This window comes from Rosa rugosa, chromosome 5, assembly GCF_958449725.1.
Source record: "Rosa rugosa chromosome 5, drRosRugo1.1, whole genome shotgun sequence".
NCBI lineage: Eukaryota > Viridiplantae > Streptophyta > Magnoliopsida > Rosales > Rosaceae > Rosa > Rosa rugosa.
The window spans coordinates 3228257-3246614 of record NC_084824.1 but is presented as its reverse complement, the minus strand read 5'-3'; the positions used below and the strand labels follow the sequence as shown (position 1 = coordinate 3246614).

Here is an 18358-nt window from a genome sequence, read left to right as displayed (position 1 = left end):
ATTTATTGTCTGCAATAGTTAGCTAAATCTCCAGATCCGTCCGATTACGTTTGAGTTTAATCGGACGGTGACGAAGCATTAAGCTTCCCGCGGATAGTTTTGATATATATTTATTTTTTCAATAATAATTAAGCGAAGAATTGGAGACAGCTCTCTTTGGGAATAATTGGGGTTCCCATATATTACAACTTTAGTGACTACTCGTCTCCTCATCCTTTTTCACTTTGCTTCTGGACTTTTCTGCAACTTCTTCATCTTTTCTCTCTCATTGTGTCAGCTACTGTAATCCCAGTTCATTAGTGGATTAAAGAATGGTAATTTGGATGTTGTTCAATCTTGCTAGTGTGTTTTTGATTGGATGAGGTTTCATTGGATTCTGTGCACTAGTTTTTGGTTTGTGGTTTAATGTAGAAATGATGGGAATTTGTGATCTTTGATTGTGGGTCTTGTGTGTTTGATTGAATGGTTTTGAGTTGGGAGGCCAAGATATTGAAATTTGGAAGTGAACTGATGAATTGGTAAGAATAGGAATGTCTCAAGATTGTGTGCTAGGTGTTTTTGATATTGACTGTGTTGAGTTTCATTGGATTCTGTGCATGAATTTTACTGTCAAGTGATAAATTTGTGATCTTTGATTGTGGGTTTTTGTGTTTGGAGGCCTGACAATCAAGATTGAATCTTGAATGATGATGAAGTTTTGATGAATTTAGTAGTGCTGTAATGTTCTTTGGGTTGGTTGTGTACTTTTGTAGGTAGGCTGTGAACTTTCTGAAAAGACAAAGCAAACAGATTGGCTTAATACCCTTTTGCATAGCAAGTTCTTCGGTTCCTGTGGTGTTCATCAAGATCTTCGCAAAAACGAGAAGAATGTGTTTTGCATTGACTGTAGTCTCCGGCTCTGTAGGCACTGTATGAAAGCTCATTGTCTCCATACCAAGCTTCAAATCTGCAAATATGTATATCATGATGTAGTTCGCCTTCAAGAAATTCAGAAGCATGTTGATTGTGCTAGAATTCAGGTTCTCTTTCCTACTCTCTATCTTCAATAATGCACCTCTTACCAAGTTTGTGATTAGCAGCATACTAGATGAAAATGCGTCTGGTTTGTTGTAAGTTGTGTCTGTTTTGTTGTTTCCAATCAAAAACTATTCTTACTAATCTCTTCTATCAATGTCAACTATTGTTACTAATCTCTTCTATCAATGTCATTGGCTTAATTAGACTATATGGTTTTTTTGATCTGGCTGTTTGATGAAGTTTGCTCACTCTTTTCTCTTATCATAGCATCAATCACGGATATGCTTGCATAATTTTGAGTTCTTAAATCAATTCAAGGTTTTGTGATTGTAAACCTTGTAATTTGAAATCTTACATTAGAGCCCTTCTATTTTCAGTAGTTGATGAAGTTTTTGGACTAAGGAAGCATAGTTTCATGCTTCAATTAATAATACAAGTCAAAAGGAACAATAAGTCACAACATTATGAATCTTATGGTATAAATCCAGAAGCTCATCTTGAATGCACTTCAGTTTGGCAGCGTCATAAATTCATCAACTCTGTTTCTCTTATGGTGTTAGTCATGTTCGTAGCTGCGATCCTAGTATAGTTGCTTGATCACATGGACCATTTTCTAGCTTAATTTCTTTCATAGGTTTTTGGTTCCTCCTGATATTACATCCTACAACGGAATTGAGTGTTCTTATCTCAAATAATGACAACTAGATGTTTACAGACATATAAAATCAATGGTGACAAAGCTGTGCATCTAAATCCTCGTCCAATGTCCAAGGATGCCAAACCATCAACAAAAGCAAAGTTTGGTTCTGCTTGTGATGTTTGTGGTAGATATCTACAAGACATGCCAAATCGCTTCTGCTCCATTGCTTGTAAGGTAATTAAAATAGATCCCAAATTTTAAACTCAATCCTTTACTTCTTGTTCATCAATCTCAATGATCACTCATGTGATTAAACTTTTTCAGGCCTCTGTAGAATCAGTGAAGCCTAAACACCAAAGTCATGAATTCATCGCCTTTGGAATTCCAGAATGTGGTGGCTATTCACCTCAAGAAAAAAACAATTCGGAAACATATATGAGTGAAATGGAATCCTCCATCTCGTCTGAGGAGATGAATGCTTGGGTAAGTTCAGCACTGAAGCCAAGGAGGCATTTGCACAAGAGGAAAGGCATCCCTCACAGGTCTCCTTTATGTTGATCCCCAAATGAGATCCATGATATTGTCTTTGCCTGCCCTATGAATTCTTGGTTTATATTCAACGATTAAAACCATAAAACCACAGCTACTGTATCATCTAAGTTCCCACATTTTCTCATATAAGTGTTTGAAGTTGTACAGCACAAGATATTTACTCTCTTCTTTCTTGTGCAAATGCCTGAATGTTGATAGTGTATGATTCTTTTGATTTTCTCATGGTTAAAATATAACCTTTACAAAATAAGATTTGAATACTTAAAAATTGAAATGTCCAGCTCCGGAGCACTATAAAACTTTCAGTTAATGCTTGATAATCTTTACATTGAGGTTCATATTCTTGATAGGAATGTATATCAGCCTTTTGTGTTTCTTTGTTGTTGGCCGCCGAAATTGATAGGTATAAATTATGGTGATGGCCCTCATGTTCCTCATGGCCCTGTTTACTTTAAATTATGGGAACAATCTTTTGTTTATGTAATCTTATGGATGTAGCAGGCTGAAATATGTCATGCTGTGACAGAGTGATTGCTATATTGTATACATGATGCACATGGATGACCAACTTTTGCTCTTTTATATTTGTTTGGGATGGTCAATACTCATAACCATAGGCTAATAGATTTGCGGCTTCTTGATGTGAAAAGTAGTTGATGCCCTCGAGTATTTGCTTTTGCACCAACGTTTTATAGGTTAAAAATCTAGGATTTTGAGTTTGGTTTACACAGGTCCCTTCAGACTTCAGAGAGATGTCCTCTTTTTCAATGTAATGATCATATCTGTTTACTTTTATTCTTGGTGTCCATGCAAGAATTATTCGGGTAAAAGATCTGTGAAATCGAAGTGTTTGAACATTATACAGATAATTAAATAATTTTTTTATTTTATTATCCTTTTAATATGATTGATTCATGGTAAGAAGATAATTTGAACGTTAGATGGTAATATTTCTTTTGAATAATCTAAAAATACTGAATGAGAAAAAAAAAATCTTGCTGAATTGAAAATCGAGTTGGCCACTTAAAAGCCCAAAATCAACAATCAAAACGCGATTAGCGAATTTACCGCTGAGGGAAAATGAAAACATAAATCCAGAAAATCAAGATCAACGAGAACAAAGAAAATACTGCAATTGAAAGAAGTGCATTGCCTTTCAAAGAAAATATCACTGCCATTTATTCTCAAATCTCAATCCAAATGTCGGTGAGTTCTCATTAAAGGACATGTATATAATTCTTAAAATTCTTTGTGTTAGATCGATTGGTATTCAATGATAGACATAACTTTGATTGATTGATAATCTGTTTGATCATGATGTTGGAGCCGACGTACATCTTTGGCTTTGTTGTTTGTTTACGTCCAATATAAATCAGGCTTTGATATATCTTCAATTATTGAAGATGTTGCATTGCATTTCTGTGTCCTTTTCCTTTTGATTTTAGGAGTAAAGATCTAAAATGCATTTACTTTTTGTTAATCTGGAGGTTTTGCTTCAATTTCAAGTAATCAATCGAAAAGATTCGGTGCAGGCTCCGGCGGACAATGTAAATCAGGGGATCGGAGAAGCTCCCCAGTCAGCTGCCACACCAAACAGCACAATTGATGTTTCAGATGTGAGAAAATTATATCTTTTTTGTTTAGAGTGTTGATCATGGTCTTTGTTCTAACTTCTAAAATGAACAAGAACATTGAAGTATATGCATATATGTTCTTTGCTGGCCTTGGTTTTAAGTATGCATATCACTCAACTCCATTTGTTTTTACAGGTGAAGACGATTAAAGTTGGCAACATTTCACGAATTGTTAACGACAGAGATATCAGAGAATTCTTTTCATTTTCTGGAGAAATTAGATATGTTGAAATGCAAAGGTGAACATTGTTTGATCACATGGTGGCACTGTAACTAGATTTCAGTCATTCTCACATTTATTTGGTAATTTTTTTTGTTAGAGAAACCGAAAACACCCAACTTTCTTATGTCACCTTTAATGATGCACAAGGTGCAGATACAGCGATTCTCCTATCGGTATGTTTAATTTTGACAATGCTGATCAAGTTGTTCATTTTGTGCTCGGAATCATTCACTGCAGTAAAACATAATCAGGTCTACTGCAGTAGATTGTTGCCGAATTGTTAACTTTTACTACTAAGTGTCGTGTCTAATATCAATTCAGGGAGCCACCATAGGTAATCTGCCTGTCACTATTGCACCTGCTAAGGAATACCAGCTGCCGCCGGAAGCTCTCATCCCATCAAGCTCGGTATATATTAAGCAATGCATACGATTACAATACATAAAGTACATACATACACAAATAGTTGTACTTTATCTTTCGACCTTTCAATCTTGTGATGTTTCCACACATGAATCGATTTCTTGTTTGTTTATAGTCTTGAGTTGAAAATAGATATTGTTTCTTACTATGTTTATTCCACTTTGTAGTTGAAAAAGCCAGCAGTAACTAGTTCTGCTCTAGAGAAGGCAGAAGATGTGGTCAGCACTATGGCTGCCAAGGGTTACATCTTGGGAAAGGATGCCCTTAGCAAGGCAAAAGCATTCGACGAGCAACATAACTTGACGTCCAAGGCATCGGCCACGGTTGTTACCATTGATCAGAGGATCGGTCTGATGGAGAAAATAAGCATGGGAAGAGCTGTTGTCAATGAAAAGGTGAAACAGATGGATGAACGGTTCTTGGTCTCCGAAAAGACCAAATCTGTCTTTGCTGTTGCTGAGCAGACGGCAAGCAGCGCAGGATCTGCTATAATGAGCAACCCTTACGTAATTAGTGGAGCTTCGTGGGTTTCGAATGCACTGAGTGTATTTGCAAAGGCAGCTGAGGATGTGACCACGAAAACCAAGGAGAAGGTTGTTAGGGCCGAGGAGGAGAAACAGGAGACCATGATCAGGCAGAGGACAGCGATCATCAATGACTTTGCACAGAACCATCTTGATGAACCGTCTGGAAATGAGCTTCCAGTAGTTCAAACAAAATCTACTGATGACACAGGGCCTGGACTTGTATAACTCATTTCAATTTTTCGGTCTTGTTCTTTTGATTTTTGATTTAAATTTCTTCAAAGACGAATGAACTATGTTCAATTTGCTGTATCATATCATTTTCTGTGTGACATACAAGGGATTATATGCTACATAGATTGCCTGTTATACAAACACAGCTGTTGTTAAAGCATAAATACAACCACGAGTCAGACGAATGAACTATGTTCAATTTGCTGTATCATATCATTTTCTGTGTGACATACAAGGGATTATATGCTACATAGATTGCCTGTTATACAAACACAGCTGTTGTTAAAGCATAAATACAACCACGAGTCATACGTATGGTTTTAGTCGCAGTTGAATACCTTGACATTGGATTTGAGCTTCTTGAAATTCTGCTGTCATATATCAGTATGAGGTTTTGGAATTTGAAGGCTAAGGCATCAATAGATTCAGGAAAGAAAGAAAGAACTAGAAACTGTTACCTAGCGCAATCATGGACATGGCTTTATTTATTTATTTGCAAGAAAGCTAGTGCAAATGCTAATGTGACTCCAAGAATGACTGGAGAGGTGTACTTGAGAGGATTGAAGAGATAGGCTACGAGAGATGAATGGTATTGTCGAAACTTGAAATAAGATTCATTTATGGTTGTACCTAGTGGAAAATGAAGGAAGAGGGAGCATGGTGAAATGGTTGCTGACTGCGCTTTACTATCCATGATCAGCTCTTTAGTGAGGAAAGGAGTGGTTCATCTCCAAAAAGGATGGACATGATGCTAACACTTCTAAATTCAAAGAGGAACACCTTGCAAAGAAGTTGATCGAAAACAAAAAGGACATTTTTCTGGTCGGGAAAATTAAAAGGACATGTTATTATTCACAACTGGTTACTGAAGTGTAAAGCTGACTTCTTTGCTCGCAAAAGACATACAAACTTTCAAAACTTTAGCTGGCATGTTTGATATTTCAATGCCTTTATAACATAGACATACTATTTCAGAAAAAAATAAAAATAAATAACATAGACATGCAAAGTCTTAATGTTTCTATTATTAAAGTTAGTATCATCGCTTCAATTCTTAGCAAAGCAGCCAGTATATGTTAGAATGTGATACATGCTAAATAACCTCAGACATCTCTTGTAAACGATAAGGAAACTTGAGAAACTGAACAGGGAAAACGTTTTGTTTTCCTGAACCACCCGGTAATTTCTTTTGTAATGAGTAGTCATTGAGCGCTGATGAACTTTTCAACACAGAAGAGTTTCAATCAACTTACGGTCCTTAACAGGCCATCAACATTTACAAACTCTGTCTACAACTTTTAAGAAAAGTGTAATTCTAGCAACACTGTCCTATTATTGACAAAAGAATCAGATATGTTTTACCTAGTGACCAGGCCTTAGAAGAGTTATCCACGATCGACCTTCCCGATATGGCTTTGCTTGAGGGGAGAGTCAGCAATCAGAATAGTGATGTCGGTGTGCGTTTACATCTTAGCGTGCTATCAAACGCCTCAACAACCACTCTAGGCTCTGTTAAATATAAAAGATCATCAGGCATCTATCAACCAACTTAAAATACAATCGAGCTGCTGGCATGATAGTTGATTTGCAACCTAAAATCCTACTGACTTAATTGAGAAATTAAACTGTAATAAGAGACATTAAAATAGTAATTTTTTTTTCATACCTCTATGCATTCATGTAAATCATCACCGTCTGTTCTCATATGAGTCTGCACAACCACAAGATCACATTAATGAGAATCTAGATATATTTTGCATGGTAGCATAACACTACATACAGCATTACAGCATGATTTATGAAACTTAAAGAGAATCAAGTCCATGACAAGAGAAGAAAAGAAAAAAGATACAGGCCATTCTTGATGCTTTCTTTAATTTTATATCAGGTAGCTAAAGTTAGCTCCATTCAACCATTCCCAGGGGCACTATGATTGTTCAATATAGTTAGAAGTAATGTTGGCTCTTACGTCTAGGACTTGTTGGGGGGATGCATCATTTCCTTCTAAAGAAGCCAGGATGACGAGTGCAGCCGCAACTGTTGAGGGCCAGTAGCATAACTGCACAGGGTCCGAAAGCTGCAGCCCTGCCAGGTACTTGGCCCTTGTCTCCACCTCTTCATCAGCTTCAGCAGCTTTCAGGTAGAACCTGTACATATTATTTTGAGTTGTACATTAGTAATGTAGTTTGACGAATAAAGATGGCAAGAACCTCTCAACCAAGAAACAATTTCCGTGCTTAGGGGAAGAAAAATATATTAAACCTAAGATAGATATAAAGAACAAATAAGATCATGAGCCAGAGTATGCCATGTGTTGAATGCAACAGAAGCAGCGTGGGTTTGTCTAATTTATATGACAAAAAAAATAGACTGAGAGTTACCATAAGAAGTTATAGGTGGTGGGCAGAAAGCACTGGAAGTTGAGGACCTCCAGCACTAGCCATTCCATTGCCACCACTTCACATCTGCTGTACACATTGCTTCCTACATAGAAACTCTTTTCCCGCACACTGAAAAGCCGATCAGAAAGGTGTTTTAGAAAGCAATCATGACGAGTACTGCTTTGACCGTCTCAATTTCAATTGTTATTGAAGTACTAATTAAACAAGTTGAGTGTTAGCTTTGACTTTGAGCTCTGACTCCAAGCTAGTTTTTCTTCTCAATTCATTTTCAGATAAGTAACTCTCAGAAGGTTATAAACTTCCTTAATAACAGAAAATAACTAAAAGCACCATATCATCAAGTTCGTAAGGAACGAGACAAGATACAAAGTTTGAGAATATATGTACCTGTTGTAGGGCTGATTTTCTTCTATCCTGGTGGCCAATGTTAGACAGGCAATTCCAACAATCTGAAGGATCCTTTTGCTCTTGAAAAATCCTTTGCTTAAAAATCGGTCAAGGAGGTTCACACCTAGAAACTTGGTCTCCTGCTGTAGTCCAGTTGCAGTAGATATCTGTAGTTGTAACCCAGTCAGGCAATTTAACAAACACATTATGAGCAACACAAATGACAATCAGCTAACCCACACTCTCACACACCCACTATAATCAGCTAAAAGAATATATGATGATATTTACTTCAACAAGTCATTTTCTTACTACCCACATAAGCAGAAAGCACAAAAATCATTACTATCTTAAATTCACAGCTCAATGCGGCAATGCCTGCACCTGGAATTTAAGCATCAAATAGGAATTTAAAATGGAACACTACATTTCTTTGTAATCAAAACAGTGTTACTCCCTTGTTTGAACAAAGCCAGGTGCCAATCCTAGCTCCAACAAATAATCAGAAAATAAATTAAATTTGCCACGTGTTCCATTAATTAAATAATTATTTTTAATCAAAACAGTGTTAACTTAATCTCTTGTTTGAACACAGTCAGCCAGTCAGGTGTCACTCCTAGCTCCAACATTTCAGAAAATAAATGAAATTTAAATACCACGTGTTCCATTAATTAAATAATAATAATAATAATAATGATCATGTCGTTTTCAAAATAACTGTTGGGTATCTCTGTAACTATGAATGGGGAAATGGACACCGAATAAAACGCGAAAAATCGGGACTGATTGTCCAATAACAAAATCGAGGTACCCTTCCAATAAATGCATGTGAAAAGCTAAGAAGGATTACACTACATATCCCTAATTTGTTGTATCACCTACTTGGCCAATAGAAAAGTAGTGACGTGCGTGCTATAATAAAGTAAAAGAATTAGGCATTGACGTGGCAACAACCGATTGGGTGTAACACCGGTTGTAGAATATACTCAACGTAGATTAGTGTGCACCACATTTAAGCCCACACACGAACACAAAAAATTAAAAACCAACAGCGACGATTAATTGAAACGTGCATTTCAGTACCTCAACGATCCACCGGACCATGTACGACCGTTGCTGGAGAATCAGGCCGCCGTACTCCGTCGTGGAACAGTAGTCCTCGGTGTAGTCACGCAGAAACACTTTCAGCCTCTCTCTATTCCTCAGCATCTGATAGCTCTCTTCCACCTCATCGTCTCCGAACTTGAGAAACTAATTCATCAAAATCACAAAATTAACGAGTGATTATAGAGAAATTAAGAGAAACAAATGCACAAATCAAACGTCTACTGAAATCGTAATTCTGGAATTGATAAATCTTACTGAGGATTCATGCTTATACGCTTCGTTAACGCGTGGAGCTGCGTTGAGATCTAAAGCAGTGACTGATCTCGAAAACTCTTCTCTGTATTTTAGAAGCAAGGCGAAAGTAGGTGACGGTGAGTCTCCGACTGAACCCTGAGAGAATTGGCTTCCAGAATCGGTGAAAAACGACGGCGTGTAATCGGAGAATTCTATTTCCGAGTTTTCCTGGAAAGGATCCGATTGGAAATCCGAGAGTGTCTGACTGGAAGAGTACTCGGAGCCGTCGTCATAACAGAACTGCTCGGTACAAGCGAAATCGGAGTCCAATCCAAAGCTCTGTGGCCTCTGCTCTATGGTCGATTCCGAGTTTGAAACGGCGAAATTCTCACCGAAGTAGTTGCTCGACGCTCCGTGGAATTCAAATTCCGGTGCTTTGTTACCGCCGTCTTTCGCCGTCTTGCTCTCCGATACTGTCGCTTCCGAGCACAATTGCAAGCCAGAGTTGAGTGAAATGACCTCTTGCTCCTTGAATTTCAGTGAGACCTTATCGGACTCGGAAATCGCTGATTCGGTAACTGCTTCAGAACCTCCAATTACCTTCGCAATTCCGCTCTTAGTCTTCAGCTTCAACTTTCTCTGAACGAAGCCTCCAAAATCAGCTCCGGAATTAGACTCCACGCACGACGACTCAGAAGCCTCAACTTCACCGTCTCCGGCGGCCGGTATCTTCACCGCCTTTCCTCCATAACTCGATCGAGTAACTTTCCGAGACGGCGCTTCGGTTTCGCCGAAGCTTCTCTTCTTCAAACTCGACCTCACCTCACTCTCCGATCCAACGGAGACTCTGCTCGACTCGCACGAAATTTCGCCGCCGAAGTACGAGTTCACAGAGAAACCAGAGGCCTCACTGCAGCGAGCATTCGGTTTCTGCGACGAGTAGAGAATCGGAGAGATCTGAGTTCGCCTCCGGCGAGGTAGCTCCGACCGGAGCTTCTTCGTTGTCTTCAGGCGAGCCGGCGCCATTTCGAGGCTCTGCATCGCTCGGATCGATCGGAATTTCATTTCGTAACGGAAATTTGATTTTCGAAGTTTTGAATTTGTGAGAGGAGAGTGTGAAAGGCTTTGAGGTTCAGTTTGGTTTAGAGAGAGAGAGAGAGAGAGAGAGGAGGAGATTGAGGAATGGAGCTTGGCCAGAATGAGAGGAGGAGTGAGAGTTCAAGTAAAAGCAGTTATGGGAGTTCAGGCCAGGGGGTCCTCGATGGTCTTTTCGTGATTCGATGAACGTAAAGTTTCCGTACTTTGTGGGGCCACGTTCTTTTCGGCCTTTTTGGCAAGGATTGCGGGTTGGGCTTCAAGTTGCATATGGGCCGCCCACTTCAGGTTTACTAGAAACGGACCGTATGAATTATAACAAATTTGAAAAATCATAAGAAATAATCGAGTTGAAAATTTTGAAGTTCGATAGTTATAGTCTTATAGAATTGTTAAGAAATCATAATTTACTAGTAGGGAGATTTTAGTGTGCTTACCCTCACTTTGTTGCAATAGTGTGGGCATCGTTAGCCTAGGGGTGGGTACGATCTGTTAGTTTCGTATTCTTCTCATAATCACACACTGAATAAGCTTAAATGGTTTCGACAAACACAAATTGATATTTAACTGATAAGACAATGTAGTTTTCTCTAGTACAATTTTACGTTTTCGACCATGAAAGAAAAGAAATTGAAGTAGGTGTGACATTTCTAGGTAAGATATAGGTTCCACAATTCAAGAATTGACAATTGGTTTTTCAACACCACAATTGATTTGAGTTTCAAGGTGAAGATAATGATGGTTTTGTATTTTCAAAATGGTTATAAGTTCAAAGATGAAAGTTTAGAAATGATAATATATTGTACGGTGAAGGAGCTTAAGATTGAAGATTTTTAACTTTAAAAATGGCATGGGTGCTCAAAAAAAAAAAGGATAAGCAGTGTGTCTAAAATGAAAGATAAGAAGCGAATGTCTAGAGAAGAAGAAGCATTACAATTAAAAGACATGTTTAATATAAAAATTTTGAAATTCTTTTAGTGTGGCGGATGATAATTTCTTAAAATAGAAACTAATTTTGACACTATTATCAGCTGTTAGGTTTGCACATTACAACATGTATGTTTGTATTTGATTCACAAAATGATACCAGTGAAGCACAATTGAAATCAGCTTGTTGGGTAAAAAAGTCTCACCCGTAAAATAATTTTATTTCAACAAATTAGTTTACGGGTGAGACTTTTTTATCCAACAAGCTGATTTCAATTGTGCTTCACTGATATCATTTTGTGAATCAAATTATTTTACTTATACATATATTTTTTTCTTTTGCTTAAAATTTCATTCAATGAAGAATTTTTCTTTTTATTTTTAAGAAAAACTATTTTTCCTTTAAAAATACACGCCCTCCATTCTAAAAAAAAAAAAACGTGCTCGTGGGAACATTTAGTTAGAGACGGACCAGGGCAGAGATTCTGTTATAGGCGCACCAGTGATTACTGAAACACCCCCACCGATTTACCTACCGTTCAAATTTTTCAAAGCCCTTCGTCTCTCTCAAATCGCCAAGCATCTCATACCAACTCAAGATCCAATCCCTGCACGAAGCTTCGTTCCAGCCTCCGGCTCAAGTAAGCCATTCTAATCCGATCATTCACTTCTGGTTTCCTAAGCTGAAGAAATTAGGGTTTCAGTTTTATAATACCAGTGTTTTGATTGTTCAATCTAACCTAGGGGCATAGCTATGGGTTTGGCATCCGCTAGTACTGCCACTACTGCCCCAGAAGCTATGCAATTGTGCATATTTGATTTGCGGAGGGGTCAAAACGAAGGCCAAGAGTTGGATAAGATACTGTTTTTCTATCCTGCTGATTTGCCTTTCTCAGCTCAGTTCTCTGTGATTGGGCTCAGTGAAGGACTCATCACATTTACCAGGTATTTTGCTTTCTGTTCATTTTAAGCTGTGGAGGATTTTGATGACTAGAATTGGTTGAAATTTCGTGGTTTTTAATGCAGAATCTTCTCTCCGGAGGCGGCTTGTGAGGCCATAGAAGCAGATAGGCATTCACATGTTTTTTACGAGGCCGAACCCGATATCTGGATGGTTATGGTAACATTTCTCACTCATTTTCAGCACATAGATTATCATGAGTAAAGTGTGCTATTGCTGAATTTTGAGGAGGTTAAGAGAATTGATCTACATTGTGGTTAGGTAGTGGAGAAAAGCATGGAGTACGAAGCGAAATGGAGAACTGATGCATTAAGAAGGGTTCTGAAGGAAGTGCATTCTCTTTTTGTAATGTTTCATGGTTCTGTAAGAGCGATGCTTGATAAAGACCCGGGGGGAGTGCTAGCTAGATCTCATTTGTACTCTTTCGTCATGGATTATCTTGGTGGTAAGTTATGAAATAGTTGTGTTGTTACTTTTATATTGAAGTCTGGTTTTACATTGTCTTTTGGTTAAAATTTCATTGTAAAGTCACTAATTGCCAGCATTTGAAAAGCGGTCTCCATTCGATGAGTGCTGCTGGGGTAATACTCAAGTTGCTGTGTCATATCCTCTCAAATTGGATTATTCTGCCTAAGTAATGCCGAAGTTGCTGAATCTCATATGTATAGTTTTGCTCTCTGAGGCAGATTTTATTGTGGGGAAGAAGCTACTGATGCCATCATTCCGTGACTCTTTAAAGGAGCGTGGAACTGTGCAGATGCTTACTGTAGGGCGGGAAGCCGCAATTGAAGTTCAGGTTTGTTTTCAGAATATATTTCTCGTCATAAATTTGTGGAATAGTTCAGCCTTTTCACATTGTTCCCTGACAACTTTCAGCTTAGTGTTCTAGACTTGTTCTTGAAATAGGTTAGGTGCATTACTCAAGGATTGTCCTAGATATATGTACTGTTGTTGTGTCAACTCTATACTTTTCTTATCATGTTTACTACTAAGATGTCTATATGTATAGACATCTTGTTTTGATGCCAGAATCAGTTGTCCTTGATCCCTTACCGTATTTTTAACCTTAACTTGTAACACTACCTATACGCCCCAACTATTCTATTACTGAAATCCTCCTTTTGACCTGGCTTTTATGTTGTATATGAACATCCTACTAGTTCTTAAATAAATGTAATTGCATGCCTGTATACATGTTTTGAATGGTTTCAATTGTCTTTGCAGTCGCTTGTCAGGGTACTTGAATCTAGTGCTGGGAACTTGCCCTGTCATTCACTAATCTTGTTTCAGGACCTGTTGGTATCCACAACACTTTCTCCTGTATGGTTTGATCTTCTCAGCCTATTAATTTTCATGTTTTGAAATTATTTGATTTGCTTAGGAACTGAATTACACTTTTTATCCTAGAATTTTCATAGCAGAGTCCTGGGTGCTTTTATTTCGTAAACCACTAACTTTCCTGAATTGTGTTTTTTTCTATTTTTGTTAGGATGACACCGTAAACCTATTTGCATATGCTGTTTTAAGGTTGACGCCTCATGTTTTGTCCTCTGGAGCAAGTTCCTGGTCTTATTTACGGAAAGGAGCTACATCTAACGTTTCCTCAAGTTCTATCTTGTCCCATTCTGGTGCTGTTCCAGAACAGTATCATGGCTCACACAACAATTCTTCTGCTGGAGACAACAGTTCTCGCGTCATACGGCCGTTGAAGCTGGACAAGTGGTCCAAAGGGAAGGATGGTTTTCTTGCCACTGATATTTGGGGTGCAGAGCCTAGTACTGGGGTGTCGGCCACTCCAACAGTATTTCTCCATCAGTCAGAGGAAAGGATGTATCTCTGTGCCCATCAGCATAAAAGCCTCACCTTAATTTTTCTCATTCCTGTTTCTTCAGTACTAAATGGGGAGCAAGGTCTTTCTACAGTGAAGCAGCAAGTTCTTGAGAATGTTAGTTTTCTATTTTCTCTAGTAGCTATAATGTTTTATTCTATAAAAACATGCAGTTTATTTGAAGTTTGTGCTTGTTGTCAGCATTGCCATGATGCAATCTGATGTCTAAATCAAATAGAGGTTATATGTTATGCTTGTCAGAGTTATTTCATTTGATTTATGTTATTTGCCGAGTTGTAGCTTTTCCTTGCGATAAAACTGGAATAACATCGATTGAACTTGAGGTTTATTTACTATTTTTCAGGTATCCCTTAAGCTGTTGAAAGTTGAAGAAAAACTATCAAAAGGATGGGGTGGTGAGAACGCGTATCATGTTAGTGGATATCGGTATTTACTAGTGGATGGAGACAGAAATGTATCCAGGGCTTCTCCACCAGGAAAGGTCACTACCCTTAGTAAGGTAGAACATTTCACCACATTTTGGGTTGCTCTCTTCTTTCCTCTAATTCTGTACTTTCATCTTTTATATTTATGTTACTGGTACCATATACCAGCTAGTCCAGGTTGCATCTTCAATTTGTGCACTATCTAATGATATTCAAGTTGTTCATATTTCTGCTCTGTGGCAGGAGTCCTTACTTGCCTTAAGTAAGCTTAGAGAAGAAGTTGATAGAGAAAAGAGTAGAGCACAGTGGGATAGTGCTGGTCATGAAAAAGAGTTGGAAGTTAGCATCAGGGCGAAAAACAATGCTTGGGTTATTGCTCGGGTAACAAGAGGGAAGGAGCTTTACATGGTTCTGGAAAAAGCCAATGAAACACTTCTTTACGCCTCCGATGCTGTTGAGAAGTTCAGCAACAGGTACTGCATATTCCTTTTTGAAGTTGCAAGTAGCTTTTGCAATAGTTGTCATGATCTTCACTATTAATTTTCTTCAATAATAAGTATTATGTGGAAGCCTCTTGAACTTTTATTTGAGCTTTTCATTTCTCTCTTCCCTTCGTAAACACATTAATTGCTTTTCCACGATTTCAGATCACTCATGATCTGAATGCACTAGAGCATACTTACAGGCTTGCATTTTCTCTGAGTTGTGCCAGGTACTGCAGCGGAGCTTTCTCGTTGAATTAGGGAAAATTTCTTGGATTATGATATCTGTACAAACATCATACATGTTGGACTGAGAAAAGCAATGTCATATTTCCTGCCTCTCAGCTCCCACAAGCAATGTCGGGCCGCGTCCTGTAGATTTCTGTGGAATTAGTTGCAAGGAGAAAATAAATATTCATTTATCATCACTGTGTCGATATTTTTGTATTGTACATTTATAAGTTTTTTATTAGTATTAGTTGGGATTAAGTTTTTGATGCTGTGCCAGAGTTGTCGCTCGCTAGAGATGAAAAGGAAGAGTAGGTGCGTAGTTTTTATGTCACTAGTTGAAGTTCTATTGCTATTTATGTTGTTGACTTTGTTTCTTGGTAAAAACAGAAAGATGCATGTTGTAACATGAAATGTAGTGATGCACTCTAATATTTTCGGCCACAACTACCCTATTATTTGCTTAGCTCAACCTTCATCTAAACGTTATTCATCTGTATTCTGCCAAGCCTAATGCACAAGTCAACAACGCGTTTGTTTCATTTTAAGCAATACTACGCCAACCAAGTCAAGTCAATGCCATACCATAAAGGAGTGATATATCCACTGATCCCATGGTATAGGGTCTGAACAGTTCAACTTCTCTCTCTTCCCAAACATTGTTCTTCTTCAACTTCTTGAGAATCGACTCAGCGGCAGCATCCCATATGACATAGGAACTCTTTCGAAATCCTCCATTCTTCTCCACCCAATTCTAGTAGCATAAACATGCTGCTGCACATGAAAATCTTTATTTATGGCACCAATAACCGCACCATCATCTTAGCTGTTTTTTGTTTCGGGTATTTAGTTGTGACTCTATGTCAACGCGCTAGGAAAAACCAATTTGATTTCAGACTAGCACCAAAGAATGGTGATTTATTCTCAATATGGAATTTTGATGGGAGAATTGCATATGCGGATATCATTGAAGCAACAGAGGAGTTTGACATCAAGTACTGTATTGGAACCGGAACCGGAACTGGAACCGGAACCTACGGTACTGTTTACAAAGCACAGCTACCAAGCGGCAAAGTTGTTGCCTTGAAGAAGCTTCACCATTGGGAAGCTCAGGAGCCAGCTCTGTTCAAATGTTTCAGCAATGAAGTAAAAATGTTATCGGAGATCAGACATCGAAACATTGTGAAGCTTCATGGTTTTTGTTTGCACAAGCGTTGTATGTTCTTGGTCTATGAATACAAGGAAAGAGGAAGCTTATTTAGTGTTCTAAGCAACGATATTGAAGCTGCAGAATTGGATTGGACCAAGAGAGTACATATCATTGAAGGCCTAGCACATGCATTATCATACATGCATCAAAACTGCACTATACCAATCATTCACCGAAATGTGACAAGCAGCAATATTCTTCTCAACTCTGAGATGGTGGCATATTTATCCGACTTTGGCACAGCCCGACTCTTATATCCTAATTCCTCAAATAGAACAATGTTAGCCGGCACTCCTGGATATGTTGCTCCAGGTGAACGTATCTTTCTCAGCTTCTCTGGCTCACTTGTTTCTCATTCTTTTATGTTTCCATGCTTCTTAATATTTGTTGTTTTTGGTAAACCAGAACTTGCATTCACCATGGCCGTGACCGAGAAATGCGATGTTTATGGTTTTGGAGTGGTGGCCCTAGAAATAATCATGGGAAGACATCCTGGAGAACTCATTGTTGGAAAATTTGAAAAGAAATATTGCTGCAATTATTCTCTGATATATCAAATCACATAGAGAACAAATAGAAAATTCAGACAAACCTTTTTCCTGATACTAATCGAGGCTAGAACTTGGTTCTATTTCCTTAAGACGAAATTGCCTCCCTCGTCGGTGCTTGAAGGGTAATTGGAATTGACAAACGTCTCCCAGGAATTCAACGATTAACTTTTTCCAGAAGAAGCACTACAATCTAGAAAACGGACGAACACAAATTGTGTGGTACTCTCTTGTATGCTAGAATGGTTTTAGGAGAAACTTTTGATGGAAAGGAATTTCAAGATCAATTGAATTATAGAAAGATGGAATTGATGCTTGTTTTATAGGAGTCAAATGTCTGTTCGTGAAAGAACGTGTTTACTGATTTAAATGCATCAGTTGCATTGTTTCAGTAGAACTCTTTCAACAGATATGTTGTAACTTCTTGATGATAGTTACAAGATATTTAACTGACTATAATTTCCATTCAAATAAAATTAAATATTTAATAAATAAATATTTAAATTTCTAACACTCATCTTTACTATTATAAATAGAGGCCCTCTTTTGGTGTCAAGGGTTTCACTAAATTTTGAAGTACCGATAATACCCTTCAATAACATAATTATCAAATTAAGTTAATAAAATATAAATAGATAAAAGTGTAATTAGCCAAACTACTATTATTTTATGTCCAAAAAATAAATAACAACTATTCTTTTTAGTCAATCTATTTTCCATTAACATCACAATATCACCCGCGAGAAACGCGGGCACGTTGCTAGTTTCCTTGATTGCAACATCTTCATTGATGTCGACAAAGTCATCCTTGGTTTTACAAATTATGCTGAAAGATGTGTTGGATCCACGGCTATCTCCTCCCAGCATTCAACCTGTAGCTTCTAGTGTGGTTATGCTAGCCACATTAGCCTTGGCATGCCTACGCTCCAAACCCAAAATGTAGGCCGACCATGGAACATGTGTCGAAGGAGCTTCTGAATCGTACACCTCGATTGTCCAAGCCTCTTCATGAAATTTCCATACAGGAACTTATGAATCAAGAAATTAGTTCAGAACAGAAATAAGCAGCTCATGTGCAGTATGTTACAGCATAAGGAAATGTAATGACTAGCTGCTTCAGAAAGCAGAATGTAATACAAAAATTGGTAAGGTTGAAACACAGTTGAAGAATTACAACAAACTGTAACGCCATTGCCTTCACAGTAATAGGATACAAATCATGTATTGCAAATTTCCCACAAAACATGCTAGTTGCG

The 18358-nt window shown here is 38.0% G+C and overlaps 5 protein-coding genes and 1 pseudogene across 7 annotated transcripts; 5 read left to right on the top strand and 1 right to left on the bottom strand.

Annotated features, from left to right (window-relative positions):
• The window catches only part of LOC133712783 (receptor protein kinase TMK1-like), a 138741-nt pseudogene that overhangs the window by 92972 nt on the left and 27411 nt on the right, over positions 1 to 18358 (top strand).
• LOC133712791 (protein RGF1 INDUCIBLE TRANSCRIPTION FACTOR 1) lies at positions 152 to 2509 on the top strand. The gene is made up of 4 exons (XM_062138902.1): positions 152 to 314; positions 753 to 1019; positions 1733 to 1891; positions 1982 to 2509. The coding sequence occupies exons 1-4, from the start codon at positions 312 to 314 to the stop codon at positions 2213 to 2215; spliced, it is 663 nt and encodes a 220-aa protein (XP_061994886.1). The 5' UTR covers positions 152 to 311; the 3' UTR covers positions 2216 to 2509.
• Positions 3249 to 5366, top strand: LOC133712789 (binding partner of ACD11 1-like). Its single transcript, XM_062138900.1, has 6 exons — positions 3249 to 3415; positions 3742 to 3825; positions 3979 to 4082; positions 4164 to 4239; positions 4388 to 4474; positions 4657 to 5366. Exons 1-6 carry the CDS (start codon positions 3410 to 3412, stop codon positions 5239 to 5241), a joined length of 942 nt encoding a protein of 313 aa, XP_061994884.1. The 5' UTR covers positions 3249 to 3409; the 3' UTR covers positions 5242 to 5366.
• Positions 6296 to 10594, bottom strand: LOC133712784 (cyclin-SDS). The gene is made up of 7 exons (XM_062138892.1): positions 9399 to 10594; positions 9120 to 9287; positions 8037 to 8203; positions 7629 to 7757; positions 7217 to 7394; positions 6914 to 6958; positions 6296 to 6756 (listed from the first exon to the last, which is right to left on the bottom strand). Exons 1-7 carry the CDS (start codon positions 10440 to 10442, stop codon positions 6718 to 6720), a joined length of 1770 nt encoding a protein of 589 aa, XP_061994876.1. The 5' UTR covers positions 10443 to 10594; the 3' UTR covers positions 6296 to 6717.
• Positions 11888 to 15618, top strand: LOC133712785 (vacuolar fusion protein CCZ1 homolog B-like). Of its 3 annotated transcripts, none has more exons than XM_062138894.1 (11): positions 11888 to 12040; positions 12144 to 12344; positions 12426 to 12519; positions 12622 to 12805; positions 12903 to 12941; positions 13047 to 13156; positions 13585 to 13680; positions 13850 to 14305; positions 14553 to 14708; positions 14878 to 15107; positions 15347 to 15618. In XM_062138894.1, the coding sequence occupies exons 2-11, from the start codon at positions 12154 to 12156 to the stop codon at positions 15375 to 15377; spliced, it is 1587 nt and encodes a 528-aa protein (XP_061994878.1). In that variant the 5' UTR covers positions 11888 to 12040; positions 12144 to 12153; the 3' UTR covers positions 15378 to 15618. The 3 variants fall into 3 exon arrangements, with proteins under 3 accessions (XP_061994878.1, XP_061994877.1, XP_061994879.1); XM_062138893.1 differs by having other exon boundaries at positions 13029 to 13156; XM_062138895.1 differs by lacking the exon at positions 12903 to 12941 and having other exon boundaries at positions 11889 to 12040.
• Positions 16098 to 17159, top strand: LOC133712790 (MDIS1-interacting receptor like kinase 2-like). Its single transcript, XM_062138901.1, has 2 exons — positions 16098 to 16866; positions 16960 to 17159. The coding sequence occupies exons 1-2, from the start codon at positions 16113 to 16115 to the stop codon at positions 17118 to 17120; spliced, it is 915 nt and encodes a 304-aa protein (XP_061994885.1). The 5' UTR covers positions 16098 to 16112; the 3' UTR covers positions 17121 to 17159.

Excerpts from the sequence above, each read along its gene's own strand:
- LOC133712784 (XM_062138892.1), bottom strand. The coding sequence starts at position 10,442 with ATGAAATTCCGATCGATCCGAGCGATGCAGAGCCTCGAAATGGCGCCG. Across the intron at positions 8,204-9,119 it reads TGGTCCGGTGGATCGTTGAG|ATATCTACTGCAACTGGACT; the intron begins GTACTGAAATGC and ends TTACAACTACAG. Across the intron at positions 6,757-6,913 it reads ATTTACATGAATGCATAGAG|AGCCTAGAGTGGTTGTTGAG; the intron begins GTATGAAAAAAA and ends TATATTTAACAG.
- LOC133712789 (XM_062138900.1), top strand. Across the intron at positions 4,240-4,387 it reads ATACAGCGATTCTCCTATCG|GGAGCCACCATAGGTAATCT; the intron begins GTATGTTTAATT and ends ATATCAATTCAG. Across the intron at positions 4,475-4,656 it reads CTCTCATCCCATCAAGCTCG|TTGAAAAAGCCAGCAGTAAC; the intron begins GTATATATTAAG and ends TCCACTTTGTAG.
- LOC133712790 (XM_062138901.1), top strand. The coding sequence starts at position 16,113 with ATGCTGCTGCACATGAAAATCTTTATTTATGGCACCAATAACCGCACC. Across the intron at positions 16,867-16,959 it reads TCCTGGATATGTTGCTCCAG|AACTTGCATTCACCATGGCC; the intron begins GTGAACGTATCT and ends TTGGTAAACCAG.
- LOC133712785 (XM_062138893.1), top strand. The coding sequence starts at position 12,154 with ATGGGTTTGGCATCCGCTAGTACTGCCACTACTGCCCCAGAAGCTATG. Across the intron at positions 12,345-12,425 it reads GGACTCATCACATTTACCAG|AATCTTCTCTCCGGAGGCGG; the intron begins GTATTTTGCTTT and ends TTTTTAATGCAG. Across the intron at positions 14,306-14,552 it reads AGCAGCAAGTTCTTGAGAAT|GTATCCCTTAAGCTGTTGAA; the intron begins GTTAGTTTTCTA and ends ACTATTTTTCAG.
- LOC133712791 (XM_062138902.1), top strand. Across the intron at positions 1,020-1,732 it reads TTGATTGTGCTAGAATTCAG|ACATATAAAATCAATGGTGA; the intron begins GTTCTCTTTCCT and ends AGATGTTTACAG. Across the intron at positions 1,892-1,981 it reads TCTGCTCCATTGCTTGTAAG|GCCTCTGTAGAATCAGTGAA; the intron begins GTAATTAAAATA and ends AAACTTTTTCAG.